General features: G+C 37.5%; 1 protein-coding gene across 3 annotated transcripts in view; it reads right to left on the bottom strand.

Annotated features, from left to right (window-relative positions):
• The window catches only part of ABCB10 (ATP-binding cassette, sub-family B (MDR/TAP), member 10), a 27966-nt gene continuing 11279 nt past the window's right edge, over window positions 1-16687 (bottom strand). For all 3 annotated transcript variants that reach the window (XM_010562663.1, XM_010562664.1, XM_010562662.1), the window contains exons 4-13: window positions 15214-15348; window positions 13447-13593; window positions 12522-12657; window positions 9950-10045; window positions 4939-5148; window positions 4570-4649; window positions 3296-3476; window positions 3009-3052; window positions 1519-1553; window positions 1-907 (exon numbers count right to left, since the gene is read on the bottom strand). In XM_010562663.1, the coding sequence (XP_010560965.1) occupies window positions 616-907; window positions 1519-1553; window positions 3009-3052; window positions 3296-3476; window positions 4570-4649; window positions 4939-5148; window positions 9950-10045; window positions 12522-12657; window positions 13447-13593; window positions 15214-15348 (1356 nt within the window). In that variant the 3' untranslated portion in view covers window positions 1-615. The remainder of the gene's footprint in view (window positions 908-1518; window positions 1554-3008; window positions 3053-3295; window positions 3477-4569; window positions 4650-4938; window positions 5149-9949; window positions 10046-12521; window positions 12658-13446; window positions 13594-15213; window positions 15349-16687) is intronic.

Consider the following 16687-nt stretch of genomic DNA (forward strand, 5'->3'; position numbering starts at 1 on the left):
GTTTTTTTTGTTGTTTGTTTGTTTAAAGAACTTTCCTCCAGCTCATGCTTCCATACTTGCTAAAATGTGTTCTCATATGTAATTCTCTACACTAACTGTAGATGGTGATCATAATCAGCTTTCACATTTCAGAACAAATGGTAACTGAAAGGACAGTGCAGTGGAAGTCAGAACTTTCAGAGTATGTTAGTGTCACGCATTTTTGAATTCCAGCATTTTAAGACTACTGACAAGCACAGAAAGCAAAAGTTCCTTGAAAAGGGAAGAGACAATGATATGAAAATGATAAGATTGTCATTTAATTACCCTTAAAATACTGAACTTACTTGAGAATGCAGCACACCATCGTACAGTGCATTTCAGCAAACCAGATTCTAAATGGTCTCAATTAACATAACACAAAGGAGAAAAATCTATACACTGAAATTATCTCAATGTGATAGACATTTTAAAAAGTTGCAATAATTATTAAAAAGCTTTCAATAAAAAGTTTAAACACATTTAAGTTTCAAAAGAATATTTTGTACATTTTGGAAAAATATAACATTTACTTTACATAACTGAAACATAAGTTATATTCTTTGTAGTTTGTAAGCTTCTGTTATTCATACATTCTCATACATTTTCTTTTAATACATGCTTTTCTCTGGATTGTAAATCTAATGCAAAAGTATCATTATTCTGAAGAAAAGCTTGTTTCTGCATTAGTTTCCTGAAAAGTCCATTTGGATTTGCAAGTAGTTCCTCATGTTTTCCACATTCAAGAATTTTACCCTGGCCAAGGACTGCAACAAAATCAGCATTCTGAATAGTAGACAGACGATGAGCAATAATTAGGACTGTCCTCCCTTCCATCAGCCGGTCCAGAGCTTCTTGCACTAGATATTCATTTTCAGCATCCAAAGCACTAGTAAGAAATTGGAAGCAGGGAGGGGAGAGAGGGGATATTTGTTATTTTAAGACAGGTTAGTTTTGTATGCATTAGGCTTATTTTGCTAAAACTGCAAACCCTTGCTATCGTTGGTGAATATGAACCAATGGAACTGCAGGAAAGTTTCAAGAATATGCTTAGTGCACACATCCAAGTTATAGGCATTGCATATTCTCATATGCAAAAACATGCATGGAGAAATAACACAAAATTAATTCTGTGAAAAAAATTAAGTTATACTGCAGTATAATCATCTCTTTTACACTAAGATCTTCATTTAACTAAAGATAGAAAAAAGCTTTAAGTAGCTGTTTCAAAATCAATTTACATATAACAAATTTAACTCCATGAAAAATTACAACACAGTGTACCAGCTATCCTTTCCACTTTGCATAAACAGCTTTTATCACAGGTGTCCTAACCAATTCACGCTTTCTAGAAAGCACATTCTTTTTGTGGGTAGAGAAGAATAAGGGGCTAGATAATTTTTGCAAGGGCATGCAGAGAAAGAAAGAAGAGAGAACACCTCCCAAATCTGCGTTTTACAAATACATGATTTCTAAGTTTCTACTTCTTTTCTTTCTTACCTCGTTGCTTCATCTAACAGAAGAATTTTAGGATTCTGAAAAAGAAAGTAAAATTGGTTATAATAAAAATTAAACAAGATCTGAATATTTATATCAATAGAGAACTGGATTCATACAGCTTAAAATCCCAAGTAAGTGTACTTACTTCATCAAAAGAACTGAGTGTCGTTCAAAGCATTACTTTTAAGAAGTCTAAATGCTAAGAGGACAAAACAGAAACAACACTCTTCCACCTTCAAATTTTCCAAACTAAAGTAACAGAACACTATTACCTGATAACTATTTGAAAGATACAAACTAAAGGTGGGAGATGGTTTTTAATGCATACTTGGCAGCACTGTGGTCAAAAGTTCAATTTCCTATTTACTGCTCTTATGTGGATCTTTCACAGAGGCTCAGCTACCTTCCACTTGCAGTCTGCTATATATAACTGTCTAGTAACAAAAAATAACAAAAACCTACCAACAAACAGTATTTCACTGACAGATGAAATACGTAGTACTTAAGAACTAGCATTTAAGAAGTCTTCCCAATTAAATAAAAAAAAAAAGAAATAGCTAGTGCTCCAATCCCTAACATGCTGCTTCTGAATGAGAAGGGATGCCATTGAACCCCAATCACATATATATCAACTACTCGCTTATTTTTTAAAACTTTTTTTTTCCCCCCAAATAAAGTCTCTACTCCCATGAACTGTACTTGACATGAAATGCAATCAGCTTTTCAGCATTTGTGGGAAAAGAGAACTGGTATAATGAAAAATTCCCAGGAATCTAGGAGAACTGGGCATGCTAGGATGCTATAGAGACCCGTGTGGCTTAAGGTGAATGTAAGCTGGGTTCAGCTAGGGTCAAAACTTCCAGCTGAGCATCAGCACCAAACCTCCTCCCTGCGAGGCCCTGTGGCTGTCCCTGAACTAAATTCCCTGTCCTTCTGATCCTCAGAAGCCTCCTCAAATTTGTGCAGCACAGAGCCCACCCTAAAGCTACCCACACCAACCCTTGAAGAAAAAAATGACACAACATTGTGCCTGAAATAGTATCTTGTCCCAAATCCAGAGCAGCTCCCCGCAAAGCCAAGACAGGGCATCTATAGCGCTAGTAAGCTGCAACCCAGAAAAATCAACCCATGAATGATAAAGATCTGAACACAGAGACAGAGCTATCATATATGAGTTTACTAGCACCATATTCTTAAAGTCTTCCTTCATCCTAGACCTGATCTTATGAAAGTGAGCCATTATACAATGATTTACCATCTGTCTTGGCAACAACTATGAAAAAACATGACTGAAAGATAGGAAGAAGTACTTACATAAGTAAATTCTTTAGTTAAACCACTCAGCCCTTTCAAACTTCCTCATTAACATAAAAGATATCATTTTCTTTTTAAAAATCTTTTTCTACATCTCCCATTGAAAGACCTCCTCCTTTTTAACCCTTCCCACCTCCCCACAAAGTAGTTATATAGCTATTTGGGTACTGGCTTACCTTGAGCAGAGCTCGAGCAATTGCAATTCGTTGCTTCTGTCCACCTGGGGGAAAAAGCTCAGTAAATTGAAGTAGGAAAACATATGTAAAGTAATTTTAACTGAATGCCTGAGCTGAACGGAATTACGCACATGTACTTTAGGGGGTGGGATGGAGATGAAGGAGGGATTTTTTAAATACTTATGGCAGACTATGACTTGGAGAAAAAACTAGTAACAAAAAATAATAGAATTTTTACTTCACTCTATAGCATCCAGATTTTTAAAATAAGCAATATAAAGATGTACCTGAAAGCAAAATGCCTTTTTCTCCAACTAGAGTGTCAAACCCTTTTGGAAAATCTCTGATAAAACTAGCAGCATTAGCTATTTCAGCAACTTTCTGAATCTCCTCTGCAGTCACAGTAGAAGGATCCTCTGCACCATAGGCAATATTTTCAGCAATAGAACAGGAGAACAGAATTGGTTCCTAATAAATTCAAAAACATAACTAATATGGTAGAGATCTGTAATCACATGCATGTATTGTCTATATCTCAAATAACATAAATCCCACTTACAAGACCCAGCATTAATTTCTTTTATATCCATACAAAGGAATATGTAAGCTAGAGTTAATTGAATTAGACACAAAAAACAGAGAAGAGGACTGGCAGATAGGCCAAGTGATGTACAATGGGAGAATGTCTGAAACAAGGTAAGTCTGCTCTGTTTATAAAATAGAGACATGCTGTAGTATGAATACCAGTATGAATCTCCTACTGGTAACTCAAGGGGAATACATACATTCAAAAAGAAAAACGCTAATGTGTCCACAGGAAAATAATTTTTGCACAAAAGCTTTTGGTGGCATTATTACATAAAGTAGATGTTTTGAAATGCAACATGTGCTCAGTTATCCTCATGCTTTTAACCAGAACATCAACCTAACAGTTAATTGCATTGTGAAGCACCTGGGGAGAAGAGGGAAGGAACATACATATTCTAATTGTCAAATAGTTTATTTTTAAGAGACCATTGAACATCTCTCTGTATTTGCAGAGTTTGGGGGTTGCTAGGGAGGGGGCACTACAAGATTAAGTGCCAACAGTGCTGTATTTTCATGCTTTCCTAATGGAATTGTGTTTGCCTGGAAACAACACAGAGCACAGGTGGTCAGTTTTCAAATGGTTGTGTAAAATATGATTGTGTAACTGCCATTAACATAAAACGTGATTAAATGTTAAGCCTTGTGTTACTTTCTTCAAAAAATCATAGCAAACATCAAGATGGTCATACCTATACAATTTGCAACAATGTACTTTCCAGTCTCCACATGCACACTTTTCTTCTAAGCTAACACTTTGAATCTCTATAATTATGTAAAAATAGACTACAGAATAATGGGGCTAGTTCTGAATACTTATTTTTAGAACAAAGCATGCACAACAGCAGTTATGGTGACATGGAGGGATTTCACTGAGAAGCAAGATTATATAGTTTTAAAAAGAAGAGAAGTGAGGCACAGCTAGTTGATCACACAAGATTATTTCATTCACTTAGAACTTTTTTTTCTTCCTCACCTGACTCACTGTTCCAATCTTTGTCCTGAACCACAGTGGATTTAACTGACGGATATCAAAGCCATCAACGGTGATAGTACCTTAAATTAAGAAACAGTAAAGTCAAATGTGTTTGACAAGTACTGAGAAGAGGCAGAAAGAACAGTTGAGAATAACGACCCCGGAGGAATCGCATACTGGTGGATCAGAAATGCAAAGCTATGCAGGCACCACCACAAGGTAATGAACCATACACCCCAGCAGGAAGCACAGTTCATCAGTGGAACAGTCACGTCAAGACGTCAAGCACAGGAAGCCCGACTGTTTGTAAAGTGTATCTGAGATGCAAAGCACCAATTGTCACGAATGAGAGCAACACACAAAACATACCTGAGATAGGATCATACAGCCTCAGCAGAAGGGATACGATAGTTGATTTCCCTGTACCACTTGGGCCAACCAGAGCCATAACAGAGCCAGCTGGAATGGAAAGGCTAAAATCTTTGAAAATAGATGTTTCTGGGCGTGTTGGATATGCAAACTCGACGTCCTTGAATTCCAAAGCACCTTTGAACGTGTCTTTGCCTAGTGTGATTCCCTCTATATGAGAAAGAATAAAATACAGAAATGTGAACAGAAACAAAGATCAGCTCAGCCCTCCTAGAACTTGCTTTACAGAAACCCAATAGAAATATCTATCTCCATGTTAAATCCAGGGATAGCTGCAGGCCACAATTCAGGACCGCAGGGGTTATATTTCAGCCATGACTGAATCACTGTGGTACACCACTGGTTCCTGAATGTAATTTCAGGTTGCTCACCAGCAGTGAAGCTGTAGGCTACCTACAGCAAGAGGGATAATCTGCATCTTGCTAATACCTAACAACGAACAATGTTCAATTCTAGTAGAATTATCTGAATTTTTAAACATATTATGAACAATTTAAGTTTTGTCAATTAGGAGCAATGAAATGAAATGGCATTGTTGAAGGCCAAAGTCCCGTTGCCATAGAACACATGCAAAAAGATAAACATTGCAAATCATTTACTGTCCTTTCATCAAGCCACAAAAGTCACCTGAAACACCCTCCTCTTTGGATAAGAGTAGTTCCCTCTCCACCACCTGTTAACTGGGTAGCTTTTAAGCTGTCACTGGAATAAAGTTGCTGCTAGCTTTGTTGCATTAATGGCCATTTTTTAGGGTGTTTTTTTTTAAGTGGAAAGTAAATTTAATAAATTCAGGACAACGTTATATTCAAAGACCAATCAGAGGCATTACTCTTAGGCAACAGTTCACTGAAACTAAAATTTCAGTTTGTGAAATACCATAACAAACCATCATGAATGAACAACTGCCCAAGTTAAATAAAACCAGCTTCTTTCTGGAGCACAGCACTGGATTTAAACAATTATCTTAAAAGAATACCAGTACTAGAAAAAGCTTACAAATAGGTAAGACAAAGAAACACAATTTCTTCAAGCCTTGTTAAATCCCAGCAACACATATCCATACAAAGCAAACTACGTGGACAGTGGTGCTGCATTCCCAAAGGATAGAGTCTCACTGACAAAGTTCCTACCAGTTTTGTGAAAACTGGCAGCACCAGAGCAATAACCGAGCAGTGTTTGTTCGTGCTGAAGACATGCAACTCAAACCCCTTAATTCTGTTCAGACGCAGCACATAGGTAACCCCCAACTAGCCACAGCATATGGTAGCACATGCCCGTGTTTGGTTCAACAGTAACTGGATAGGAAACACAGACACCCATCAGTTGCAATCAAGATTTCACTACTCCTGCAGTTCCTAGACCAAATAATTTATTTTGCTTTTCTTTTTCCCGGATTCCCTCCTCTTCTCCAGCTTTTCAGTTTAATGGTAGTAGTATAGAAATGGCAAAGGCAAGAGCATACAATTTCAGACTCCTTCCTTGACTTTAGTCCATGGACATACACATTGTAACTTCTTTGTTAGGTAAAAGCACAATGGCCTGTAAACCTCCCTTTGGGAAAAGAAATGTTTTTGCTAAATTCTGTGCTAGCAGCATAATCTTTACTATTACCAAAGTAACAAGTAATTGCTTATCTTTATTCTCAGTTCCAGTTATTGCACAGTCTATTCTGTGCCCTGAAACACTGAAATCTACTGCAATACAGGAAGTCTGGTACCACAAGTCCTTCCTCTATATATTACTGTAAAAATATCCAAAAGCTATATACAGGATTGTGCTTGTTTCTTGTTTGGATTCTAGATACAGGAAAAAAATACATTATAATTTGTTCCTGAGATATCTGTTGTCACCAGCAACAGCTGGAGTTCCATGAAAATAAAACCTAAGTAGCCAAGAGAGTAGATGTTTCAGGTGGGTTTGGACAGTAGAGAAATAGTCTCTTGGCTTTATTGTCTGATGTGCCAGAAATCAACTATAATTGGGTTCTGAGACTAAGGTTTATATCCTTTCCTATTTATTTAGTTTATACTGAAAGGAAACTTAAAAGAAGCTTTCTGTAAGCCTATGCTACGTGGACATCTGAAACTCTGTCTGACTTATGTTCTGTCTATAAAATAAAGATTGTTTTCTGGATGTCACTATTGGTGTGATTAAACAATTCAATACCTGCAGTGGGAAAGACAACTTCTGCCCCAATACTGCTGCTTACTTTGCACTGGTATCACTGTAAAGGTGAAGACCACTGAAATAATCCAGATTAAAAATAAAAAAAAATCCCACTCTGCAGTGTGGCACTGGATGTCATGGCAGGAAGTTTAAGCCAGCTTCATTGGTAAAGACAAGAGTGTGTAACTATCCCTTCATCAGTCAGCTGGCGGTTACCTTTTGGACAAAGGACCTTTGGACCTTTTGCTATTCTAAGTCTGCCTCCATCCACTGGAGACAATATTACTTTTCAGGGCCTAAGTCAAGTCTATGCACATTGAAAAGCATCCTACAGACAGGCTTGCAGCTGTGAAGAGAAATGAGACAGAGGCCAACTGTGACTTGGTGTCCATCAGATTAAGAATCTGAGGAATTCCAGTGCAGGGAGACAGAAGCAGAACAGAAATTTGAAGCACAGCATTTCAAAAGAACCCCTCTGTAGTAACCAACTCAAAAGATAAAACTCCATTCTTTCTGTGCTGCTGTGGCAAAGAAAGCCAACAGGATGCTGGGTTGCATCAACAAGGGCATCACCAGCAGAGATAAAGAAGTCATTATCCTACTCTACTCCACGATTGCCAGGCCACACCTGGAATACTGGGTTCAGTTTTGGTCCCTGCTGTACAAAAAAGATGTGGACAGGCTGGAGGGGGTCCAGAGAAGGGCCACAAAGACGATCCAAGGACTGGGAAGCCTGCCATATGAGGAAAGGCTGAGAGAACTGGGTTTGTTCAGCCCTGAGAAAAGCAGGCATAGGGGAGACCTTATCATGATGTTCCAGTATTTAATGGGTGGCTACAAAGAAGATGGAGACTCCCTTTTTACACAGAGTCAACTGGAAAAGACAAAGGGTGGGATGGGGGGGAGGGGGCAGGTAATGGGTACAACAATGCAAACAATCAGCCACTGGAAGAATCTCCCCAAGGAATTGGTGTATTCCTGTATTCCCCAACATTGGACACTTTCAAGATTTGGCTGGACAGGGTGCTGGGCCATCTTGTCTAGACAGATTGCCAAGAAAGATTGGACCCAGTGATCCTTGAGGTTCCTTCCAACATGGTATTCTATTATTCTTTACAGCCAGAGCTCACTCAAAAAACCTATTACGTCTGTTGGGTGTTCTTTTCTGACTCTGACTCTTAGAGCAGCCCTTACAAAGTTTCCAGATCAGAGGACCGTATAAAACTCAGAGAGAAACTAGTGTTGACAGCTCACCTGGACTCTGCTATATTGCATTTCTCAACAACATACAGAGCTGGTGAACAGTGATGTACGATTTTTGCTAAGTGGGATGCAGGCAATTAAATAAAACAGCAACTCACACAGAAAGTATCTTCTACAAGCAGCTTATTGAACTACTTTGATGGATACAGGCAAACGCTGTTTATACAAAATACGCTCAGTACTAGAGGGCGTTGTCTAGCTTCCAAACAATAAAACTGTAAATAAGGTGTTGCTGGCAATGTATTTTTATTTACTATATTTAAATATTATTAGATATTAAAAATATTTGTTTGTTCTATTTAAATAATTAAATATTATTAAATATTATTTTAATTATTAGTAGTATTTATTTTTTATATTTGTTTAAATGTTACTATATTTACATACTTATTTAAAAGGCAGATTTATAGGGAAGTTTGCATATCTTCTTTTGGGGATTTGACTAGTACCTCAGCAAGCTTCCATAAAAGTCTAACACCTCTCAAAGGTGAGCACATTCTTCTATAAACATACTGATAAAACCAGATGTGATTTCAGATTCACAAACCTATCTTTAGGCCTAAAGCAGCCCATGAAAAGAATTCAGATGTGAATGCCTGATTTGCCACAAAAATTGGTTGTTTCTCCTCACACAACCAATAATGTCAAACTTGATTAATAAAGGACATTACCTCCTCTTCAAAACTTCCTTGTTCATACCTAAAGAAGGGAGAAATGTGGGTAGTGCTACTGTGAAGAGAGGGGTGCAAATCATTCCAAAAGCAACACCTGCTGTACTTGCACATCCACACTCTCCCAAGAAGCTGGACTCTCCACCTCAGCTCCACCCCTTCCTTCCTTTCATTTCCCAGTCATGCCTCAGTCCTGCTATGGCTGAAGAACTCAAAAATTCAGTTTGGCATGTGCTGCTGAAAGGCCTCAAACTTGTGCTTACAAATTAGGTTTCACATCAACATGTCTCACTAAGGAACTGTTTTCACTGGATCACTATGAACCGTTTAAACTTGAGACACTCTTAATGAAAAACACCTGGTTTTGAAAGCATCTCTTTTCAGACTGCTAATTTCTTAGCCATTAGAGATGAGTGTGGTAAACCTTTTTATTGCAAATATGAGATACAACCATCTCAGAGCTCCTCCCTCCCCTCCTTTTTCTTCCTTCCACTCTTTTCACTCTAAAGCTGATCCAAGAGACAGTGGTGATGACATCAAAGACATATTCCAAGAAGCTAGAAATGAGCATGTCCTCAGTTACACTTTCAAAGTAATATATTTAAAACCATATTCTGAATTAATTAAAGAAAAAAACCACCAAATTTTCAGCTTCTAAAATTTCTGATTAAAGGAAATTTTCATCATCTGTTTCATAGTTAGGAAAATTCACAAGAATTACCACTATATCTAGTTTCTTTCAAAAGAATGTAAGTCAGTACTACCTTTAAGTACAACACACATCCTTCTGAAATACTGGTGACCAATACAAGAAAAATCAACCTATGAACAGTAACAAAGCAGGGACCCACCATTAAACGGAAGTTGGGGCTTCCTTTCAATAAGTTCCCAAAGACGTCCACCAGCACCTAGTCCTTTCATTAGCTCAGAATAAAAGGAACTTAGACCTAAATAAAAAGCAGAACAGTATTATGCATCCATAAGGAGTGGAAGACACAGGAGGCATAAAATTTGCGTTATACTTTTTGTCACTAGCACTGAAGCATCAAATGTGTAGGGGATCTTTTACTCCAACACACTATCAAACATGTTGATTTAAATCCTATCTAGTCTCACTTGAGAGCTACCAATAACTCTTATTCACCATTCTTACTTATATCTGTAAAAGAAATCGTTCTGAAGAAAAAAGAAGAAAATGTTAATACACTTAAGCTTGCATATACTCAAAAGCAAAGCAGCTCTTTTTCATTCATCTGTCAGGAAGAACAGCATCCAACTTTAGAGAAATAGCCTTGCATGCAACCTACTAGGACAATTTTTAAAATCATTCAGCAGAACGGAACACTCTGAATGCCCTTCTTTGTCAGACAGGGTTATACTACTACAGGGGAGCCTGGCTGAGTCAGCCACAGGGGAGGGAGGGCACAAAACCTAAGGCTGAACTGACGCTTGAGAAGCTATGTGGAGAATGAACAATGTAAAGAAATATATCTCCCAAGTCAGCATGCTTCAAACATTACTGGATAAAGCAAAAGCTAAGGACAAGGCCTGCATATAGCACTGGGTCCCAGCTCTTAGCAGCTGTGTGAATCATCTTGGAGCTGGCTTTGCTGAAGGGCTTTCCAGCTGAAATAAACACAGAAACCAACCTAGAACCAAAAATGGAGTAAGACATAAAATGTCTTATTTCTCCAGTGTTTGTGTGTCTTTCAAAACAGAGTAACCAATTTAAAAAACTCTGAATTCCAACAGAATAAACATACAGAAGAAACCACTTCCATCTTAAAATGCATATAGTGTTAAGAGTGATTTCAGGAGGGAAGAAAACCCAAGGTATATTAAAATAGGTTTACTGGTTTATTCTTTCAGAGCAACAAGCCCAGCACAAGGTCATGAGTCTGTAAGTGTAGACAGGGGATTTCATCATGCTGCTGCTGAGGACTATCTGAAAGCTTGCAACACAAAGCACCAGCCGCAGTGAGAAGCTGTCTGCTTGGAAAAAAGAGCCAAAGCACCTACATCCTAGAGCAGAGCACAGGGGAGAAGGCTGAGCCTCACAGAGCACCTTGAAACTGAGACACTGAGGTTTGCAAATTCACAACCACTCTTAAAAAGCATTATATAATAAGGACAGCAAATACTACTTAGAAAATGTTTTTAATTTTCATAACCTGTGTTCACAGTGTTTGGTAGAAAACACAGAAAACTGTTACAACAAAAAGGGGCAAAGTCCCAAATTATGCAGTGAACTTCAAAGTTCATTGCATGAACTTCCATATGTATTGATGATGACATAGCAAGCAGACTTAGCACTTCGACGATTTACATGCCTTGTAGGTGTCAAGGAAGGCAGGCTTCTTGTGGCAAGACACCTTTACTTCAGAGTCCCCATGAGAATAAGGTCTGTACAGAACTATATTCTTCAATAATTTTAAGTAGAATTTAACAAGATGTTTTTATAGCAAATAGAAATTAATTCAATGACATTTTATCAGTGCTTCTAAACTTATTCTTCGTTTATTTTACATTAATTTGCCCCATGTTTTCACAGTGCCAGGTATCTGTCTGTTGACCACACTTGGATGACTTAACCAGAGATGAAAGGGTTTTGGTAGTTGGTATGGGTGCCACTGGAATTTTGATATTCGAGGAAGCAAGTTTTGTGAATTTTGCCTTCAGGCACATCTTTGTGCTTCCCACAATATCAGGCTTAGTCTTAGAAGAGTACAGATGAGCTGCATTGCCCTGCCAGTCTATCAGACGTAGCAGACTCATTTTAAAGAACAACCCTTCCAATCAGTTGTCAAACTTCAAAGTACCTTATCTTCACTTTTGCCTGTATGCAGTAGTAAAGACTGCTCTGTCAAAAAGATGAACAGTTTGTTTCTGGGCCAGTAGATTACAGAGCCTGAGCTTCAAAGGAGGAGCCAGTCAGTAAGGAAAAACAAAAGGTTAGCACCAGAGTGTAGTGTTCTGCTGGCACATTGTTTACTCTTTCAGCTCAAGACACTCTATACTGTGTTACAGCTAAATTCTACATGTCTTTCTAAATAGAGTAAGTTTAACACAGACCCACATATTTTGTAAAAATTATAATACCAGTATTACTTCTTTACACAATATACCAAGTATCTTAATTTAGACCCAAAGAAAATTAAAGTAATATGTATCTGTCACATACACACATCGAAAAAAATAACCTCTGTATTCCTTTGGGAAAATGGAAGGCGTATATTAAGATTAAGTTATAAATTATTATTTTCATTAACTCTTCAGAAAAAAAAAATTATGTATAATTTCTTGGGAAGATCATTTGGAAGAAACTTTTTAAGAAAGCCAGATCTTTTAAGAGCTTCTTCCCTCCCGCCCCCATACTGACTGTAACGCTTTGAAGTGAAGAAAATCTAATTTCTCATTCCATACCTCCAATGCTTATTCCAACCCAGAAAGCATACATTAGGAAAGATGAGAGTTCACCAACTGTCATGTAGGCACTGCCCATTAATAATCCTCCTTTGTATAAGACTGAGAGGACAATTAAGTTTCCAGAAAGGCCAGTCTAAGGAAAAAGAGGAAAAGGCAGATTTTGTCACATGTATCTTAAATTTCAACCTCTAAAATGTTGCTTCAGAATTTTCCTTCTAATAAAAGAATTCCCATATTATGGGTATCTAGATTTTTAGAAGACTGATTTAAATTTAAACAAAACCAATTTGAAAGCAAACCAAGCCAACAGCCAGCCAGACATCCACTGGCACTGCACTGTGCTATCCAACAAGTGCTCAAAAAGCAAGCACCTCTTTTCCCCGTGCCCACCCCCCCCCAAACGGAAAGGAACACCAAACATTATTCTCAACCATCATTAAAGGAGAAGAGTTGATAGTCTGCAGTTACATTGCAGTTTTAGAATACTGTTAAGCAAACTCACTGCAAACTGTTATGGAAAAATGCAATCCCACCCTCCCTCCCCGACCTGTGCACTCCCCAGCTTCCTTTGCATTGATGCTCATCTCATCAGGAACACAAACCTGTAAAACACTAAGGGTGGGGGGAAAGGTTTCCACTAGTTTAGTTCCCCGAATATGAGGTATGGGCTCAGATAAATACTACCAAGCTAAGGGTGTGGGGCAGAAATAGAGGCTTAAACTGGCTTTATCATACCACTGTATCTTGAAGTGCAGTTTCACAGCAATTTAGACTGATTTAAGTCCAGTCTTCCCACAGTTTTATGTAGGTTCAATTTACACTCAATTCATTTATTTGCGGATTTATAAGTACCTTCATGAATTTTAAAATAATCGACACTTGGCAAAACATGGTTGGTTTACTTTCATCAAAATATACTTACTGCTCCAAAGAAGCCTGCCCGAGCTAGTGCCTCTTTTTTAGCCAGTTGTAGTACATAATCAGCTTTATTTGTATACTTTCCCACCTCAGCCACTTCTTGTCCAAAAGCTCGAACTGTTCTTATGTTTCCAATACGCTCTTCAGCTAACTACATTAAAGCAAAGAACAAAACAAATATATGCAGACACACAATTTGGAATGTTCATATTACAGAACATTTAAAAGCTAAACAAGTATCACTACACTAATCTCCAAATACATTCCTTTGGACACCACTGGAAAATTTCTTATGCCCTCCTCTCTCCACCCCTCCCCCTCCTTTTTTTTTTTTTTTAATTTATTCTATTAAGTTGAAAGTAAACTGCATGCCCAGACAGTTTAAAAAGAACTTCAAGATTGCCTTAAGTGCTAGCAGAGATAGAAAAATATAAAAGTAGCATTAAAAAAAACCCACCTTAATTTGATGTGAACAACACACATAAGAAAATTACTATTCACAATAACTTGCAATAACAACATGGGGAGGGGAAAAATAAAGAATATTCTATCCTACACTAAATCATGCGAGAAAGCCTGCTGTTATTTCCTGAAACAATTCCACTCATTTGATCAAAGCAACACTGGGAATTAATTTAGCCCAACTACTAATGTCTCATTTCAACTCAGTATTTTATTTTAACTTCTAAACAGCAAAGTATTAATTCTAAAATTACCTCAATTGTAACCAATTAGACTAAGTTGTTAACAGACACTGTGATGGTCTGACAAAAAACAGGGCCCCCTTTTGTGAGTAAAAATATGACATAAAAATTATAATTCTCCTTCTTCCATCCTCCATTCAACCTGAAAATTCAAATGGAACACTAAAATTGCTTGTTCATGTGAAGTCCCACACCTGGTTTGCAAAGGCATGAGCTTCCCTTCAACACAGGATGAGGAAGATAAACAGAAGAGGGATAATCTTCCTTCTGCACAGTCAATTTGCAGAAGTCCTACAAAGGACATGCCAAGTTTAAAACAGCTGACAATTGTGGTTATTTTAACTGGATCTTTCCTAATTATATTTCTATGCTTTTTAATGATGTGAGGAAAAGGTCACTATCACTACTCTTTTCTGATAGTGCTTTGCAATATTTCAGTGCAGTCAGCAAACACAAAGAAAGCCCTTCTACAACAGCCTCTTTAGAAACAACAGCTTCCTCTACTTTCCTCCCAAATATCTGGATATGTGCTGAGATGCCCAGAAAAGCTTAAGAAATGTAAAACCTCATAAACATTAAAGAGCTGACAATAAGGTCAAACGTCAAGGATTCATTTCAGAGAAGGACTTGCTAGCAAAGTTTTCTTAAAAGACAGAACCATCTAGGATGCTTCTGATGGCTTCAAACTCATAACCATAGTCCAAGAAAAGTGTTTTTCAAACCCAGGTACCAAATTACACACGACTTCAAAGGTTGATTTTTTTTATGCTCTCACAAAGCTAAAGCCTAACCTCTTTATCCTTTCCTACATTTCCAAATTCTCAAGGCCTGGTACCTCCACATTATATTGTTATGGACAACCAAAGCACCGTTGCTTTTGACATCTATGAATAAGTGTTACTGGTGTTTACCTTTCATACTATTCAGGTGCAAAACTACAGGCTCAGCATGGCTTAGGGCAATGAACAGTACAATTATCTTCAGAAGTTCTTTAACTTCAGAGATATTAACCTAAATACTCTAGAGCAACTTTGAAGTTAACTAGAAAGCATCTGTTAAAAGATTACCTGTGTTGCTTCTGCGAGAGAATCTTGGGTCATTTTAGTTAGTTTTCGCAAGTATCTTCCATAAATCACAGCCAGGACAGCCAAGGGTGGCACAACGCTCAGAACAAATGCAGCAAGGCTAGGAGACACAAAAAACTAGAAGAAAAAGGTATGTGTCAGGGGTGGTGAGTGTTTAGATTAAAAAAAACCACTAGAGTACTGAAGTGCAACTTGCCTCACTAGAGTTTTCTAAAACTAGTAGGACTGTAATTTAGTGCTGCCATGCTTTCATTTATGATGTTTTATTACTTCCAGACAAAATATCCATTCCTCCACAGCATTTGGGATGTATCCCATGGTTAGAACAAAGGATTATAAGCAAAGCGGTCTGGATTTCATTTCTTGCTTTCTCACTGGTTTGCTGTGTGGTCTTAGCCAAATATCTTAACCTGCCAGTAAACAGGCCTAGTAGGAAATCTCTTGGAGATGCTGAAAGACATAAGCTACTATATAGTTTCTAAAGCACTTACACAACTTTTAAATAGACAGTGTAATGCAGAAAGTTTGAGTAGAGAAATATCGTACACTGCTTCTGGGTAACTGAGGAACAGGTGGAGTCGCCAGTGCTCCCTAGCACCCATGAATGTTCATAACCTGGAATAATGGATTTAATTTACTCTTGCAAAACCTTATCACTTGTAGCAATCATCATCAAAGCTCCTAAATGGGTTCTTTTAATAAGATTTATTGAAATTAGATCTAATGTGCTTTCATTTCATCTTGCTTTCAGTATCGAAAACAAAAAACTCCAGAAAAACTAAAAATCAACTTAACTGACAGGCTTTATAAATATTTCATAATAATCTCTTATTTCTGGGCAAGCTTTTATAGTCCACCTTTTAACACTGTAGCATGGAAGCATTTTGAGCAGAATGCTTTACATAAAGTTATTCTATTTTATCTATGGTAAGATAAAACCTTAGACTCTATTTGCTTAGATAAATACAGAAAGCCATAATTCTTATCAGTGACAAAGTATTAAAGCTTTAAAGCTTCATAGTGGAAACTCTTAACAGTTTCTAATAACATCAATATTGGAAGCTTATTTTTATTTTGCTATCTGTTTTTAACTCCAGGTAGACAGCAGAAATTACCACACCTTCATTTAAGATAATTGCCACCAACGTATCTTTTCTCAGATAAACCTAACAAAATTAATGCCACCAAAAACTTCAAGGGAACTGATGCACTGCACTGAAGCCTTCATTAACATGCTTCCTACCTAAATATATTCTTTACCAATGGACTAAAGCAGAAAGACTAACACTTATAAAAATCCTCGGCAGTAGTTTGATATTCGGTGTTGCCTTTGCTCACCTAGGCCTTAACCAGAATCAACCAACACCAATGACTTTTACATCAGTCCCTTCACACCCTATTTTACCTACAAGCATGGGAACGTTATCACTGATTTTAATATCTTCAGTAAGAAGAG

The sequence above is a fragment of the Haliaeetus leucocephalus genome, unplaced genomic scaffold, assembly GCF_000737465.1.
Source record: "Haliaeetus leucocephalus isolate CR32 unplaced genomic scaffold, Haliaeetus_leucocephalus-4.0 Scaffold162, whole genome shotgun sequence".
NCBI classification, from domain to species: Eukaryota; Metazoa; Chordata; class Aves; order Accipitriformes; family Accipitridae; genus Haliaeetus; species Haliaeetus leucocephalus.